Genomic DNA, 16,082 nt, shown 5'->3' on the forward strand with positions numbered 1-16,082 from the left:
CAAGACACCCGGCTTTCTCTGTAGAGCCGAAGAGGGAATGTCACAGGCTGGGGAAAAGCCCTGGAGCCTCAGCGATGCTCGGCAGCCCTGCACAGAAGAAACACTCCACAACAGACTGTCAAGCTGGGCCACGCCTGCCACCTGGTGGAACGGCCCGGCGACTCCGGCAGGGACCCCGCGCCCTGCAGTCCCGGTCCTAATGCAGGGGTGGGGGCATTCCCCACCTCGGCTCAGCCCCAGCCAGGCACCCCTCAAAAATCAGGCAACAGCCTGACAGTGCAACAGGGGCAGAGGTGCAGCCGCAGCAGCCGGCAAAGCAGGACTCAGCCATTCCAAAAAGCAGCCAGAGGATGCTGATCTTGACCCCCAGCAGGGCTTTGCACCAAGCACGAATGGTGAAGCTGCTTCTGCTTCATCCTCCCCTTCCTATACCCACCTGGACAGTAGGAAAGCCCACTGCTGGCTCAGCTTTGTGTGGAGGCTGAGCAAGACCCACAGCCAATAGCAAGAGGCAGAGCTCAGGGCCAAGATGTGCTCTGCTTATCTTGGCTCTTGTGAAGGGTGTGAACAAGGCACAGCACAGGCAGAGAACAGAAAGGCAGAAACGGGACAGCTGCAGAACTCTGGGGAACCTCATCCACCACCCAGCCTGCAGCTCCCCCACAGCATCTAGGCAGCCCAGAAGAATCTGAGGTGGAGCACACAAACCTTCCCCCCAAGGTGCCACACATATCACCTCCCTCCTTGCCCACCAAAGGGCCAGCAGATAACACCCAGGGCTCTTGGGCAAGTGCAGACACTGCTGCTGCAGCAGCTCTCCTGCTCCTACAGTGATGGCAAGGAGGGCTACAGAGAGATCTGATGCTCCACCAGCCACCATCCATGCTGGAGCTATGAGAAAGATGCTGAGAACAAGGCACAGCACAGGGATAAAAGGAGTGAGGCGAGTGGAGAGCTGCATGGAACGGAGACTCCAGGATGAAGTCTCATCAAGGAAGAAGTAGAATTACAGAAAGGACAAATAGCACTGGCAACGTAATTCTTCATTCACCCACCGAGAAACAGAAATAGGATAATTTTTGGATGTATTTCATTTGGAAATGAGCCAAATTGGCAACTAGAATCAAAGTCTTCAAAAAGTCTATACAAAGATGTATCATACAAAATGTACAGGAAAATTCTCAAAAAAAAAACACAGACAATACAACAAAAGGAGAACAGAGACAGTTTGAAAGCACAGCTAACAGGCCCTGCTGCTGCTCCAGAGGGCAGGAGCAGTACCTGGACAACATGCTAAAACACAAAATACATTACACTATATACACGACCATACAAAGATCAGCCATCCCCTTTGGTCTAACCAGGAGCTCTCCAGCATGATGTTGAGTCAGTTCAAACAATCTGCTCATGGAAGTGTTTGTTACATGCTGAGCAGGGAACGATGTCCAAGGGAATGAAATGGTCAACTCTAAACCAAAGCCAGGATACAGCCAGGTCACCAAGGCTACAGAGTTTAACAGTCAGTTCTTGCTAACAAGAAGTGCTTTGCAGGCCAGAGGGGTTACTCCATCTCTGTGAACCGAGCGAACATGGCTTTCCGCACTGCATCTTTGTACGAATCTGCCGTGGAGACACCATAGGAGCTGCCCTTGGCTCCCAAGCCAGCTCCTCTCATTCGTACTTGGGCCTGCAAGAGAAGAGAGAGACACACTTCAGCTCTGCAGCGAGCAGCCAAACCACCACAAGGGCACCACCAAAAATCCCATCAATCCAGCCAGCTTCCCAAACTTCCCTGGGCATCTCTACAACCATAAATACCACCATGGACATCAAGAGACTGGAGCACATATAATACCCCATACCTCACACTACTCTGGCCCCACTCCAACTGTGCGGAACAGTTCCTAACATTACAAGCTGGAGCACAGGCAAGGCCAGGAAAGGCAACAACTGGAGGGAGGGCAGCCCCTCCTGGTGTACTGGGGCCACAGTGCCTCAGGAGTCAAATACCAAATGGAGGAAGACACAGCCATGCCTCTGCTTCAGCATCCAATGGGACAAACATGAGCAGGAGCCAACATAAATAGAGACAGCTCTGCAGTGGCTGGCAGTTTATTCCTTCAGAGCTCTTCAGCAGCAAGCGCTTCTGGTTAAACAAGAAAAAAAACAAAGGCACCAACCCTCCTCAATGAGACATCCCTCTTTACTTACCTCAATGGGAGCTGTGATGCCCTGGCATTTTCTTCCCAAGCCCGAACCTTCCCTCCAGCCCATGGCCTGCAGCATCTTGTTGCCTATATTACTGTTGTCAAGGCCATCTTTGGTGGGCTGCTCGTAATTCCTGCAGGAAGAAGAGAAGAGTTAACAAGTTAGCCACACTGCTCACGCTGCACTGAGGCAGTTGCTGAGGAGCTTTCAGATACGTACACTGTGCCTGCATCGTAGACCTTCTTGCGCTTGGGCTCCGGCGGCTCAGGGATGCCGTACTTTTCCCGCCTCTCAGCTGCTCTGTCTCTGTATTTCATCTGCATAAAGCAACTACAGTTAGCATGGATTTCAAGACATTGTTGTCCAGCTTTGAGCTATGGGAGTCAGATAAACACCTGCTACTACTGAACACTGTAGATTGTAGCCCACTAATACTAGCACCACCAACAGCAGAGCCTAAGACCCAAATCCCTGGAGCACCATCTGAACCAGTACTGAGGCAGGAAGAGACTTGCAGGTTTTTAGTCCCAGTTTGGCAGCCTTGATCTAGAGGTGGAATGAGCCTTCCATGCTAAGCCAGATCTGTGGGATACAGGACACTTCTCTCCATCTCACAGGGCAGCTCTGAACGTTGACTGGAAAAGGGGTTGGCTTACAGGATTATCTCGAGTGACGTGTGTCAGGATAAGGAGAGCTCAACAGATCACCTGCACAGGTTTTCCATTAGCTACTCATCTGCTCATCTCAACACTGACCTCTCTCTCACGCAGCTCCAAGGCTTCAAGTTCCTGCTCGGAAAGCTTTGATCTCCTATAGATATCCATGTTTTGCTGAAACAAGAGAGATTCACTTCAACAACAACATGAAATGTACAATAACTCTTCTTAAATGAAGTAGTTGACTTTTGGGAGAGCACCAATCTACCTGCAGATTTCTGCTTTAAGAAAAAGAGTTTTCCAAACAGCAACATGCCTCATGGTTTTGGGTTTACACACTGAATTATGACAACCCAGTATTTTCCTCACTACGTAGTGTAACTACCTTGTGCAAGTCAGACAACTGCTGGTGACGAATCAGAGCATCTTTGTTTGGGAACTGCCTTCTACACAGCAGACAAGCCATCTTCTTCCAGTCAGTCAGCTTCTCCTCCTCATTCTCCATTCTTTCCAGCAAGTCCTCATCATTATCACTGTCACCACTGTAGGCAGCCACAAGGCCACGCTGAAAAGGAAAGACAGCATTAGGGGAGTGCAACAGTGCCACAGTTCAGAGAGCACAAAGAGGGAACAAAGCTGCAGATGTGTATGACAGGAGGAACAGCATGCTCCCATTACTAAGGATGAAATCACAGAATATCTGAGGTTGGATAGGACCACTGGAGGTCATCCAGTCCAATCCTCCTGCTTAAACACAGGGTCTGCTCTGAGCACATACTGCTCAGGACTGTGTCCTGATGACCTCTGAGCATCTCTAGGAAAGGAGACTCCAGAGTCTCTCTAGGAAACTTTCCAGTGCTCAAGAAAGCTAGCACTCTCACAGTGCTAGCTCTTTTTCTCATGTTCTCCTGGGTCAGGGATTCCTAAGGGCTGGCCTTGGCAGTGAAGACTGAAATAAAGGTGTTTAGTATTTCAGCCTTCTCTGCCACCTCTGTTGCAGGGTCCCTGTTCTATGAAGTACTGGGCCCACACTTCAAAGTACTGCAACTCAAAAGAAGTACAACCACAGTAGCCAAACAAAACTTCTCAGTACAGCCCATGTAGAAACCTCAAAACCTCAAGAGTAAGAAGAATCACAGCTGTCCTAAGCGTATCTCAGTCACGCAGCCTATTGCACTTGCACCACACCACTGCAGTCATCAGCACCACTTTTTACAGGCAATGCCATCGAAATCCAGGTTTCAAAGCAAGTATTGGCTAGAGCTCCTCTACCATACTCACCTTTAGTGGATTTTCATCATCTCCATTTTTCAACACCTCTGGCAAGATCTGCTGTCGCTCAGACAAAGCTCCCTGGATGAGACAAGAATGCCATGAGCACGGAGCTCTCTGTCACAAGAACCCCACCACACACCACTGCCATCACCTTCACCTTTTTCTCAAAGAGGGCAAAGCCTGCATCTGCAGCTGCTGACTCCTTACGCTCCTCCTCCCTGGTACTCAGTGGCTGGAAGCTATTCTTGAAGTTCTCTTTCTGCTTGTTCAAACTCTTTGCCCAGCGCTCCATGTCTTTAGCAATCTGAAATGCAGAGTGGTTTGCTCACACAGCTCCTCTCAAAACAATCAATCTCTTATGACACCCATTCAATCTCACATGCAGTTTCAGAACAAGACAACCCACTATCTTTTATTTTTAAACCACAGAACACTGGATGTAGTGCAGGTGTTTCCCTGTATACAGCATTCAAAGATAACACAGCTTGCTGCTTTTACTGTACAAACCCTTCTTATCAAGCTAATCCTCTATGTGATGGCTCAGTTATACTCCCACTGATTCTGGCAGGATTTCATAAGCACTCCTCCTATGCAGAGCTTATTTCTGCACTGAAGCCTTGCCAACTCCACCTCTCCTCAGCCCCCCACAGTGCCTGCAAATTGAAGGCATGCACCCCACTGAATAACCTAGGATTTCCTTTCTCATGAGAAAGGAGAAATACCCCATTCCACAGAGAAGACTTTATCCCAGTTATGATCCCATTCTGTCTTTTACCTGTTGGGCTGTTTTACTTTTAGGCTTCTCTTTCTTCTCTTTCACTTCTTTGGTGCTGGTTGTGGTAGCTGTCTGCTGGTAGGTGACACCTTCTGCTGCAGGCATGTAGGTCTCCTTTTCGCCATCCCAGTACAGGTACTGCTGGGTTAAGGCATTGTAGTAATACTGCCAGAGGGAAGGAGAGGCAGACAGTTAAACACCTCACACAAGCTCAGTGTCCACGGGAGAACCCAAACAAGCTGATTCACACTACTGCACCACACGGGAAGGCGTTTTGTAGAGTCCAAACAAGTTCTGCAGACTCCACAGAGGAGTCGAAAGGCAGGAAGTGGCTGAAGCCTCTGTCCCCAAACACAGGCTGTTCTGCCCAACAGCATTATGGAGAATCTTTTGCTTCTCCCAAGAGATGACCCACCAGAGCCCAGAGCTGGGTGCACTTTGCTGGGCACTCCGCAACGAAATAGCTCAGTTACAGTGGCTGTGACAAGTGCTAATCCTATATGGGCCAAATGTGGAGGAAAATTAAGGAAAGAAAAATGCAGGGCTATACCAGAGGGAAATCAAGTCCCAGCCCTACGCACACTGCTGAGAGTTATCTGCAATATTTGGTATGTTGTGAACTTCAAATGTCACTCGTATGATGATAGGAAACTAATGGACCTTAACAGTTAAGACATGTGGGAAGAACTTGTGTTTACCTGGGAATTAGGATCATAGTAGAGCCCTGTTATAGGATCATAATAATATCCTGAAGATTCATCATATTGGTAGGTGGAAGTATCAGGGACAGCTGTAAAAAAATTAAAGCGTGGGACATGGTCGTTCCAGACGAATTCAGACAGGTATCTTTCTACATTTCAGGTAAAATTCGGAGAATATAGAAGCCACAACGGCAGACACGTCTGTAAAGGGCTCTTAATCACCCGTGCAGCCAACGCTCTCCAGGGGCAGCTTCACCATGACAGGGTGATGGAGCACTTGGCCAAAGCCGAGTTTTATTGCTACTATGACAGAAACCTGTCCCCAGGAGCAGCTCCCGAGCACTTACCGTACTTGGTTCCAGGCACTACGCCAGTTGGAGGAGCTGCCTGTGCCTGACTGCTAGTGGTAGGTGGTGCTGATTGGGTCTGAAAAAAACCCAAACCACAAACCTCAATTAGAAAATCTGTCACCAAGAAAACAAGGACAGCAAGCCAAGGCGTGAGCAGCGCACCCTACGCGTACGACAGCTAACTCCTCCTCACCAGCATGCTTGGCACTCACCTTTATCAAAGAACAAAACCATCCCAAAGAAATGGCAGGTGACTTATGACCACAAGCACTGTGACTAACCCACGGACACTCAGAAGCTTTGCTGTACCACCCACTTAAAAAAATCAAAGGCTACAGCTAAGCCACCTATCCCAGGCTTTGAAAGCAAGAACTCATCAGTGCTGTAATTACCGGAGAATCAGGTGAGTTTGTCTGCTGATTATACAGCTGAGGACTCTGGGACACAACTGCAGCTGTCGTTGTAGTGACTGGAGCTCCTGCCAAAAGAGAGCAGCAATGCATAAACGAACTAATTTGTAAAACTACTGCATCCTAGGGCTAAAATTACTTTGTTTATAGTTTCAGCTACTAATTCCAGCTCCAACAGCCAAACAAGGCAATAAACATTCTAAAGGAGATAGATACACAGTGGGTATCTTCTACCCAGACAAGGAATAGTTTCCTTTTCAGGAGGAAATATTCTGCTCCCAAAGTCAGCAATTCCTGGCCTCTACAGCTGTTATTGCTGAACATTTGCTAGAGCTGCTTACACCACTAGCTAAGTTCAAGACCTTAGTCAATAGTCTGTAATAGACACTTCTCTCTCATCTTGCACGAGAGGTTCCACTACAACAAATCTGTTACAGTTCTTTGATAATGCATCCTCATTCAGACATCCTGAGAGCAGAATGAGCCAAGTCTTCTTCTGTGCAGCAAATTAACAAAAATAGGTAAAATACTACTGCATAATTATCATTACAAACAATTGCATCTAAGATGCTGGAAGCACTACCTGATATGGTAGCTGTGTCTGTGTCCAACACTCCTCCTTGATTTTGGTAGTACTGCTGATAATCCTGGGAATACTGTAAAGGGAAATGAATGACAACACAAGGTGAGTAATCTGCATGCCCAAATTATGACAACCTGCTGATTAGAGCACATCTCTGCTACTAACCTGAGCATACTGTGAGTATCCATCCTGTCCTGACTGGAGATAGCTGTAGTCAAGGGTGCTGCCCTCTCCAGTCTGTGGCTGAAATTCAAGAAGATAGTATTTGTCAGGGAAAGATAAAATACTTTATTAAATAATTTCATGCACCCCACTGCCTAGGCTCCAAATAGATTGTGTGTGGACCAGATCTTTTCAAGGCTGGATCTGCCATTAAACAATTGAACCAAGCATGTGACCAGCAAGGCAATTACATGGTCTAGATTTTAATTTTCAGGAAAGCAGGATTCCAAATCATACCTGAGTGGATGACCACTGAGCTGCAGCAATGGCTGTACTTGCCACAGAGAAGGCGCTGACTCTGTTACCGTCTGGGAGAAGCAGGTCTCTGCAATCACAAAAATTAGGCACCTGAGTAAGTACTGCTTTTTACTGAAGTGTCTCCCTATGCAAGGAAGTGGAGTCTGCCCTCACACATTGATTTCTTGGCAGTTATAAAACATTCAGAGTGTAATGAATAAGCCAAAACATTGCTTGGCAAGTAAAAGGACTTCAGGTTCATTGTTGTAAAGTCAGTAACAAGTCAGAAGGTCTCCTAGGAAACAAATGTGCTGTGAACACAGTTACAGTGTTATCTTCAGAGGACTGGAAACAGGGGTGTGAGGAACACTGCTTTCAGTCTCCTGGTGAAAGCAGGATTCATGCAACACAAGTGACTTATGGGAAGCAAAATATTGGAGTTAGAATTTGTTTAATAAAAGCATGGGTGACAAGAAGAAACCATCCAATATACAGGGAAGGGGTGGATATGTGAACTTAAAAAAAGCAAAAACCAAAAATGCAATTGACTGCTATCACACTCACTTTCTGGCACTCTTTGCAAAGTCCACACCAATTGTTTTGCCATCAATTTTTAATGGTGGCTGAAGACTTTGTAAAATCTGTAGCAGTTGAGAAGCATCCTAGAACAAAAAATACTCATTATTATGAAGGGTAGTTTACTGCAGGGGATTCAGAAGTCCCCCAGACTCCATCTTTTCATGTAGAGCCACTGAAAAGAGCTAAAGATGTAAAAACATCTGCATCTCCTCACATTACACACATGAAGAAGAGCACAGCGAGACTAACAGCTCACGTGAAAATACTGAGCATTTCCCTGGGTCACGTAGTATTAAATATGTTCCAAAAGTTTAGCTTTATCAAGACACAAACTACTCCAAATGGGACATCAGCAAAAACTGAGATTAGGCACCTGTTTTAATCCAACCACCTGCTTTCTTCTGACTAAAGCAGATCCAAACAGATCACACTGCTGCTCGAGTTTGATGTACAGACTCAATGAATCAGTCAGGTTAGAAAGGACCTTTAAAATCATCAAGTCCAACGGTTAACCCAGCATTGCCAAGTCCACCACTATGCCACATCCCTCAGAGGCACATCCACATCCAAGAACAGAGATTCACTGCCCTTCACGGACCCCATGCCAGCATATGACCGCTCTGAAACTTAGGAGGCTTTTCTTGTACCTCTGCAATTTCCTGTGTTTAAATTTATGGCTGCTCCCTATTATTCTATCCCTATGTATCCCTGAGAATATGTTCCTGCTGTCCTTACACCCTCCCACTGGATGCTGCTAAGAAGAGCAACATCTGCCTCCTCCTCTCCTCTCAAGGTGGAAGAAGCCTAATTCTATGCACCTGTTCCCACACTGTATGCCCCAGATCTTAGAATCTGTCAACAAAGTATGATCCTGCACCAGTACTTCTGCAATCCAAGCACGAAGCTAGGCTGCAATCCAGAACAGAACTCTGCTACCAAAATAGATTTTCAACGTGCTCCCAACATCCCACCACCTTTCAAACTGCAGCTACATATTATCAGCTTTGACACACAGTGTCCATCAACACCCCTTGAAGGGGGACAGTCCATCAGACAGCTCAGGGCTCTATATGCTGCAAGGGAGAGAAGGTGGTTAACCAGCTGTTCCTCTCCAGAACACCAGTAAAGTCCTCACCATGGCGGAAGACAGCTGCACAAACGCAAAGCCTCTGTTCTGCTGAGTTTGCTTGTCTTTGATAAGACGAATATTATTGACTGCCAGAGATGCATACGGAGACAAGGCAGTCATGATGGATTCCACTACTGTGTGAGGAGCAATGTTTCGAAGAATGATGGCTGAGGAGAAAAAGGATGACATTAGCAGTGCACACCATAACTCTGCAGAGTATTTCAAGTCCTTCAGCTGGCAGGCTGAGGTACGGAAAGGATTTTTAGTATGTGTGTTTACATTTCACATTCTAGAGTAAGTCAAAGATCACTTACTATCACAGTAATAATCCACAGACTGAACCGCTTCTGCTGCCCCAGGTGGTACCTCCTGCTCTGAATCTTCATATGAAGAGAAAATATTTCAGTCAGGACATGGCTCATTCACTTCAAGCTCAGCATTTCGTAAGCCAGTCTAGAACCTACACGGAACTCTGGTTCCCACATAGGCCAGAAATTTCCCACAAACTGAAAGAGATCATGGTAACGTACCAAATTTGTCCGCTCCACAGCGGAAGCATTTTAGCCTCCTTCTGAAGTTGTAAAGACAGCACTGTGACAAACAAGAGAAGCCTAGTAAGAACTTGGGTAATTTTAATAACATTGCATTTGCTGTACGCTAACGAAACCCAGACATTCACACAAAGTAACACAACAAAGCTAACCCACCAGAATAATCTGGAACATCAAAAGCCACCCTTATCTGCACCACAGCTGCTTTTCAGAACATCCCCGCTACTTTCTCCCTAGTCATTCCAAATTAGTTATTTTAACTGTGTAGTCTTTGGCTAACAATCCCAGGCATAGTCACAACATAGTTACTAAAAGCAGTGTTAGAAGGGAACACATGCTGGGGAATAATTTAACTTTATGGGGAGCAGAAGCAGGTTTGATTCAGGTGTCACTTTCTTTAAACCACTGAGCAAGTGGTGAGCTCTAGAGCAAGACAAACTCTCACACAGAAACATGTGTTGTACCTTGTTGCAGAGCCAGTCCTCAAATTTAGGCCTTGGGTTGCTGTAGTGCATTGCAATCTGCTTCCCTTGGATCACCAGCTTTTTCTGCAAAAAAAGTGGTTTCAATTATTCCTGTTTCAAGACACACATGTCCATTTTCCCATGGCAGAGCACCCTTCGGAGGAATCAGTGCTCCTGAATTAAATGGACAACATATGGGGAGGATGTGGAGGACAACCACCGCCACCTACACCCTGCCCATCCAATCCTGCAGAGAGGAGGACGAGGGCAGTAAGAGAATGGGATGTGGAGCAAAGATAAACAGAATCAGGGAGTGTAGAAAAAGCTGCCAAACACTAAACGCTGACATGGAACCAGAAAGTGTCTCCAAGGAGACAGGAGTCCTAATCTGCTGCATTCAGATTAACACATTTTTAGAAGTCTCTTTGCCCCCACATTTCTATTCACTTCTGGTATAGCACTGAGAGACTTTTTAAACATGTCCTTAGGTGACTGCTTCACTTCGTCCCTTACTCCAAACACCCCAGACCTTTTAACCACATTTGGATTTACTTTTCCAAGCACACTTCAGAAGTGTCCCCTTGAAAATACAGTAATTCCTCCCAAAGGGACCCTGCTTAGACTTCTTGAAGGCTGGATTACAAGTGCCATCAACTGAAACATAACTCAAGAGTGGTTTCATTTGACTACTGCATCAGTTCAATTGGAAGCCTGCACAAGAGGTTTGTGTTCTTCATTCAGGCAAGAGCTCTCCAAAATGAGTAACTAGATTGCACGTGAAGCTTCTCCACGGGTAGGAAAAGTTCATAATGCTTTCAGCATGTCCTCTCACTCTGACTTCAGAGGAGTTACGAATTTACAGCTATTAAGAAGCCTTGACTCTCAGCCTCACGCTTTGCCAAGCGTGGGTATGCAGAATGACCTTTCAAAATATGGCTATCAACATATTTTGGTCAAACAGGTGGAAGCACATGTGAGGCAGTGCATATTAGAGGCCACACCCCAGACACTGCAACGGCAGAACCATTTTTACAGCAGGTTGGCTTTCTGCAGAGGTACCACAGTGTCAGGACCAGTGGCTTTTCTGATAACAGGGTCTGACACAGATCTAGCACGTAGCATGAATAAGGCTCTCACATTCTGCACGACTGAACAGGGCAAAGCCATTGCTCCTACCGGCAGGAGGGAGGGTTGGAGGGCCCAGCACTCACTGGATGTGCACACATAGAAACAAGGCTGCTGGCATAGTTGCAATACATCGTTCTGTCATCTAACAGTCAGCAACCCGGCTGCTGGGGACAGGCTATGTTTTCCCTACTACTAAGGTGGCTGCTTACTGGAGTGAATTTGAGTGTATTTCAATAAATTACGCATCAGTACAGCTTTGTATATATTAAAAAAAATAAATTTCTGAAAATATGCTCAGCATTAATTTCTTGGTATTAGTCTCTCCCCTCTAGCCACTTGCCCTACTGAGCAGCATGTCAGGAAAACAGAATTTGAAAGCTGCTCTCTGGCTGGAGATCTCACCCATAGTGTGGGACATACGAAACACTATTCCAGCACAAGGCATATGACAAGTTCCATCTGCTGGAACTGCCATTTCTTTATTGTAACATCAACAGAGCAGAGAAACAGTCATAATGTTGTCATAGGACCACTGCATCAAATATTCAGGTGCAAGAAAAAAATCAGTGATTTGACACTTCGCTTGCTTTGAGAGTATTTTTAAGTTCTGTTGTTAAAATAGGTTATGAATGCTCAAAAAAGTAGCAAAAGCAAGTGAAACTGTTTGCAGTGTTACAGGAAAATCTCATGGGAAAACAAACCAGAGGATTCTAACTGCATTTTGGCTCCTTATCAAGTCATAGTAACAAAAAAGCCAAAATACAGAACCTAACAGATGTGAGATCTCACTGTCTGCCTAATTTAGTTGAAATGAATATGCTTTTTTCTCTAGAAGAGCCAGTTCCCCCTCTTTAACTGGGGTAACAGATTATTGCCAAGAACTGACAATTCTCTTTCAGGGTTAATACCAATGTAACACAGAGATGTGGTGCTTTCTCTGGCAACAGAGAAGGAAACGTCAAGTGGAAATAAGCTAGGATTTTTTAACGACTACTAGCCAAATCTTCATAAGCCAATTAAATGGAAACCATGTCATTTAAAACAATGGCACCTTTTACCAAAGTAGAACTTTCTCTCCTAATTTTGTCTTGTATGTTACAAATTTTAATATATACAAAGCTTTTATTCTTTAAATCACTGTTATGGAACAAACCACTCCTTCCACCTCTATTTTTTCCTTTTTTTTTTTCTCGTTAAACTGTACAGACTTGTTCCATTTTCAGGAATATCTAGACTTGGTGAGTGAAGCAACCTGATTGGCTTCCATCCAGCTGGTAGCATCTTGAAAGTGATAAAACTCCACGAAGGCGAAACCACGGCTTACACCTAGAGACAGCATTCAGATATAGACGGGATACTTGTGTTAGTCAGTTCCTTTAAAACAGGTGAATCTCTCTCCAACTGCTTCATTACTTCATGACAAAGCAGCTTTACAAATGCGACGTCAACTGCTGGGATCTGCTCGTTATTTTGCCATGGCAAGGAACCAAGCTGCCTTAACTGGCTACATTTCACTCGATTTGAATCCTTGTTTAAGGGTAACCATGCAACAGACTACATACAATTAAATGGGTTTACACTATTATTACTTACCAATACCTGTTAACAAAACCCCCTGTAGACAGACTTCTTTTAACATGTTGACCAGCTATCTAAGTCTTCCAAAAAGCCACATTCCTTAGCCATGGCAAACCTTTTTTTTTTTATTGCATGTGCTTGCAGTTTGGGGACAATTCTGGATACTCTTTTGGGCTGGGGAAGAGGAAGGTGATGTCAAAAACTGGATTAAGAGCTCTCACCTGTCTTTCTTTTCATCAGCCTCACGTCTGCAGGCTGAGGACCTTCAAAGGACTCAATAAGCTCACGAATCTGCAGGAGATTTTGATCCAACAGTTAAAATTTTTGTAACTTGGCAGACAGAAGGCACAGAAACCACCTACCTTGCAGTATCATGAAAGAGACACACAAAACAATGTTTTCAACACTATCTCAAAGACAAAGGAAACATTTACTGAGAACCCAACAGGGGACTGATGAGCATCAAAGTCCACACAATCTTCTGCTACACGCTAAACCAACTGTAATGCCCACTCAGGACACTGAACCATCCAGAACGTGAATTCCCACGATTGTGTGTTCTCGGATTATCTGGACAGTATTTGGCAAAGACTGTGCATGATCCCAAGATTTTAAAAAGAACACTGCTGGTATCCCTCTCCCTGCATGTCTAGAAAGCCTCTGCTCCTAGCAATGAAAAACAAGAAGCCTGCACTGCAAGGCTCTATGATGAATGTATTCCTCAGCCTCATGCTAAAGATCACACCCTCTAACTGATTTCCATTGGTTTTTCAGGATAAAGTAGATTTGTGAAGAACATGTCATCAAAGAAAAAGCTAAAGAAATGTCAGTTCTTCAGGTGTAACAAAGCTGCTATGGCACAGGCAGCCTCACCCACCACGCAGAGGCATGGAGGAAAACCAAATACTTAATTTTTTTTTACTCTGGAGCAGAAGACACAAGGTTTTCCGGCAGCTTTCACAGAATTCAAACTATATGACATGCAACAGGGCTGCTCAGCAGAATCAAAACTTATCTAAAGCTGCCCATTTATATGCTGACTGGAAATAATATCAGATATGCAAGTGAATTTTTCTTATGAAAAATGTAGGAAAAAAATAAAATTGTGTACACAAGTAATGTAAACGTAAGAATTCAACTCTACATTCCAAGATGCATTGTCTACACTCCGAGTCCGGAATTAAACATATGTATAAATTATGCTACAGTTACTGCACAAATGTAGAGCTACAACATCAATATATCAGAAACAGGAACTGTTCTAACGTATTCTGTGTATCGTCTGACTGGGCTGTGCCATTTGTATGCAGGAACCTATACTTGATTTTAAACACTCATGAAAATGCTAGAGCAGTATATGGTGAATAGGAACCCTCAATATCAGGAGGGTAAAAAGTAATCAACGAAAAAGCAAAGGAAAAAATCTCCATTGTAGAAATGGTGCAAATGTATTCTCTGTGTCAGCAATTAAGGCATATATACATTGGAGGCAGAGGCGGAGTCTTGACTGGAAACAAACTGGGATAGCTCAGCTTTTACCCCTCAAATAACACTTGTGTGCTTATAGCTTGGTAACCAAAATAACCCAGTAAGGAAAAAAAAACCTAAGAAGCTACCATAAATAAGAAAACCTTAAAGCTTTAACATCATTTTATTAAACACGTCAGACGAGTAAGCACCAAGCTCGTCAGTACTTGCTCCCTCAGCTCGGCAGCGGCCATTTTGACTCCCACAGCTGTGCCCACACAAAGCAGCTTTGTGCGCGGCTGTGCTCGGCTAAGAAGCTCGGTGACTGTGTGTGACCCCATCGGTCACAAGTTCTGGCCTCGGTAAAGACCAGAAAAACTGGTGAGTGCCACCTCTTTGTCTTTGTGCCCCTCCCTGCAGTGGGGCGAAGCGGCAAAAAAAAAAAATCTGCCTCTTCCCTCTCCTAGAGAAAAGCAGCAAAGAGCAGGTAGTTTAAAATCCATTCTTAGGGAAAGCATCCGTGAAAAAACGAGTATTCACAGGTCGTTCCGTTTGAAAGGGACCGATTAACATTGAACTGACCTCTATTACTTAACACGGGGAGTTTAAATGCTTTCAGGACTCAAAATGGCAGCGCGACAGCGCTGGAGAGGAGCCACCATGATGCAGCGCTCAACAAAATGGCAGCAACCGCTCCGGCACGGCCCTGCCCGGGGGCAAGGCAGGAACAGCCCTGCCCGGCTACTCACATCGTTCTCCGTAACCGTGATGGGGAGCCCACGCAACATGATGGTCTTGCTTTCTTTTTCATCGTTAATATCGTTCCTGTAGTCGTGCTCGCCGTAGTCGCCATCGGAATGGTATCCGTCCTCTGATTTGTCGCTGTTCCTGCGCTCCCGCTCCCTCTGGAAGCCAGCGCCCAGGGTTAGCCACCGCGATTCCCTGCAGCGTGTCCCCACAGTGCCACACGAACGGACGGCGACACGGACACCGCCCGCCTGCCCGGGGCTGCTCCCCGTGGCCTCGGGCAGCGCTCCAGGATCAAACCCGCTCCCGCGGTGCCCTCCGCCCCGCAGACCCCAGAGTGCCGGCCCCGGCCCCCCGACCCCGCTCACCTCGGGGCTATCGTAATCGCGGCTGTCGTAGTCTCTATCATAGTCTCGGCTATCGCGACTGTCGTAGTCTCGGCAATCCCGACTATCGTAGTCCCGGCAATCGTAGTCTCGGCTGTCCCGGCTGTCGTAGTCGCGGCAATCTCGGCTATCGTAGTCTCGGCAATCGCGGCTGTCGCGACTGTCGTAGTCTCGGCAGACCCGGCTGTCTCGACTGTCATAGTCCCGACTGTCGTAGTCGCGGCAGTCTCGGCTATCGCGGCTGTCGTAGTCTCGGCTGTCGTAGTCTCGGCTGTCGTAGTCGCGATAGTCATCATAGCGGTCACCGCGGCGCTCCTCACTGGACCTCTTGTAGTCATCCCTCCGCCGGCTGCGGGACTCCCTCTCGTCGCGGTCCTCCCTCTCCACAATGGAGCCGTAGCGGCCGCTCCGCTCCGTCCTGCTCACCCTGCGGGGCACAGCGGGCCGAGCTCAGAGCGTGAAGCGCCCGCCGCGACCCCCACCACTGCCCGACTCCTCCCGTCTCCCCCCGCCCTCCCACCGCCGCTCACCGCTTGTCCGAGCCCATGCCGCCGCCCAGGATCCGCAGGCACCCGGCACAGCACTATCCGGCACCACACGCCGAGCACACCCGCGCAGTCCCTCTCCCTGCCTCGC

At 46.6% G+C, this 16,082-nt stretch overlaps 1 protein-coding gene across 2 annotated transcripts; it reads right to left on the bottom strand.

Annotated features, from left to right (window-relative positions):
* Nucleotides 1–1,068: 1,068 nt before the first annotated feature.
* RBM5 (RNA binding motif protein 5) lies at nucleotides 1,069–16,079 on the bottom strand. 2 transcript variants are annotated; one of them, XM_053989048.1, is made up of 24 exons: nucleotides 15,977–16,079; nucleotides 15,429–15,873; nucleotides 15,063–15,218; nucleotides 13,068–13,137; nucleotides 12,521–12,594; nucleotides 10,141–10,224; nucleotides 9,656–9,716; nucleotides 9,440–9,505; nucleotides 9,132–9,292; nucleotides 7,982–8,079; nucleotides 7,418–7,505; nucleotides 7,124–7,201; nucleotides 6,959–7,031; nucleotides 6,358–6,443; nucleotides 5,963–6,041; nucleotides 5,613–5,704; nucleotides 4,915–5,079; nucleotides 4,297–4,443; nucleotides 4,146–4,217; nucleotides 3,250–3,429; nucleotides 2,964–3,038; nucleotides 2,428–2,525; nucleotides 2,212–2,341; nucleotides 1,069–1,687 (listed from the first exon to the last, which is right to left on the bottom strand). In XM_053989048.1, exons 1-24 carry the CDS (start codon nucleotides 15,991–15,993, stop codon nucleotides 1,562–1,564), a joined length of 2,721 nt encoding a protein of 906 aa, XP_053845023.1. In that variant the 5' UTR covers nucleotides 15,994–16,079; the 3' UTR covers nucleotides 1,069–1,561. The 2 variants fall into 2 exon arrangements, with proteins under 2 accessions (XP_053845023.1, XP_053845024.1); XM_053989049.1 differs by lacking the exons at nucleotides 12,521–12,594; nucleotides 13,068–13,137.
* Between the last annotated feature and the right edge of the window lie 3 nt (nucleotides 16,080–16,082).

Source organism: Vidua macroura, chromosome 13 (genome assembly GCF_024509145.1).
Source record: "Vidua macroura isolate BioBank_ID:100142 chromosome 13, ASM2450914v1, whole genome shotgun sequence".
Lineage (NCBI taxonomy): Eukaryota > Metazoa > Chordata > Aves > Passeriformes > Viduidae > Vidua > Vidua macroura.

What these genes read in the sequence shown, in the direction of transcription:
- RBM5 (XM_053989048.1), bottom strand. An exon ending in AGACACAGCTACCATATCAG is followed by an intron (nt 6,444 to 6,958) that starts GTAGTGCTTCCA and finishes CTCTTTTGGCAG; the next exon opens with GAGCTCCAGTCACTACAACG. An exon ending in CAAACTCACCTGATTCTCCG is followed by an intron (nt 6,042 to 6,357) that starts GTAATTACAGCA and finishes GGTTTTTTTCAG; the next exon opens with ACCCAATCAGCACCACCTAC.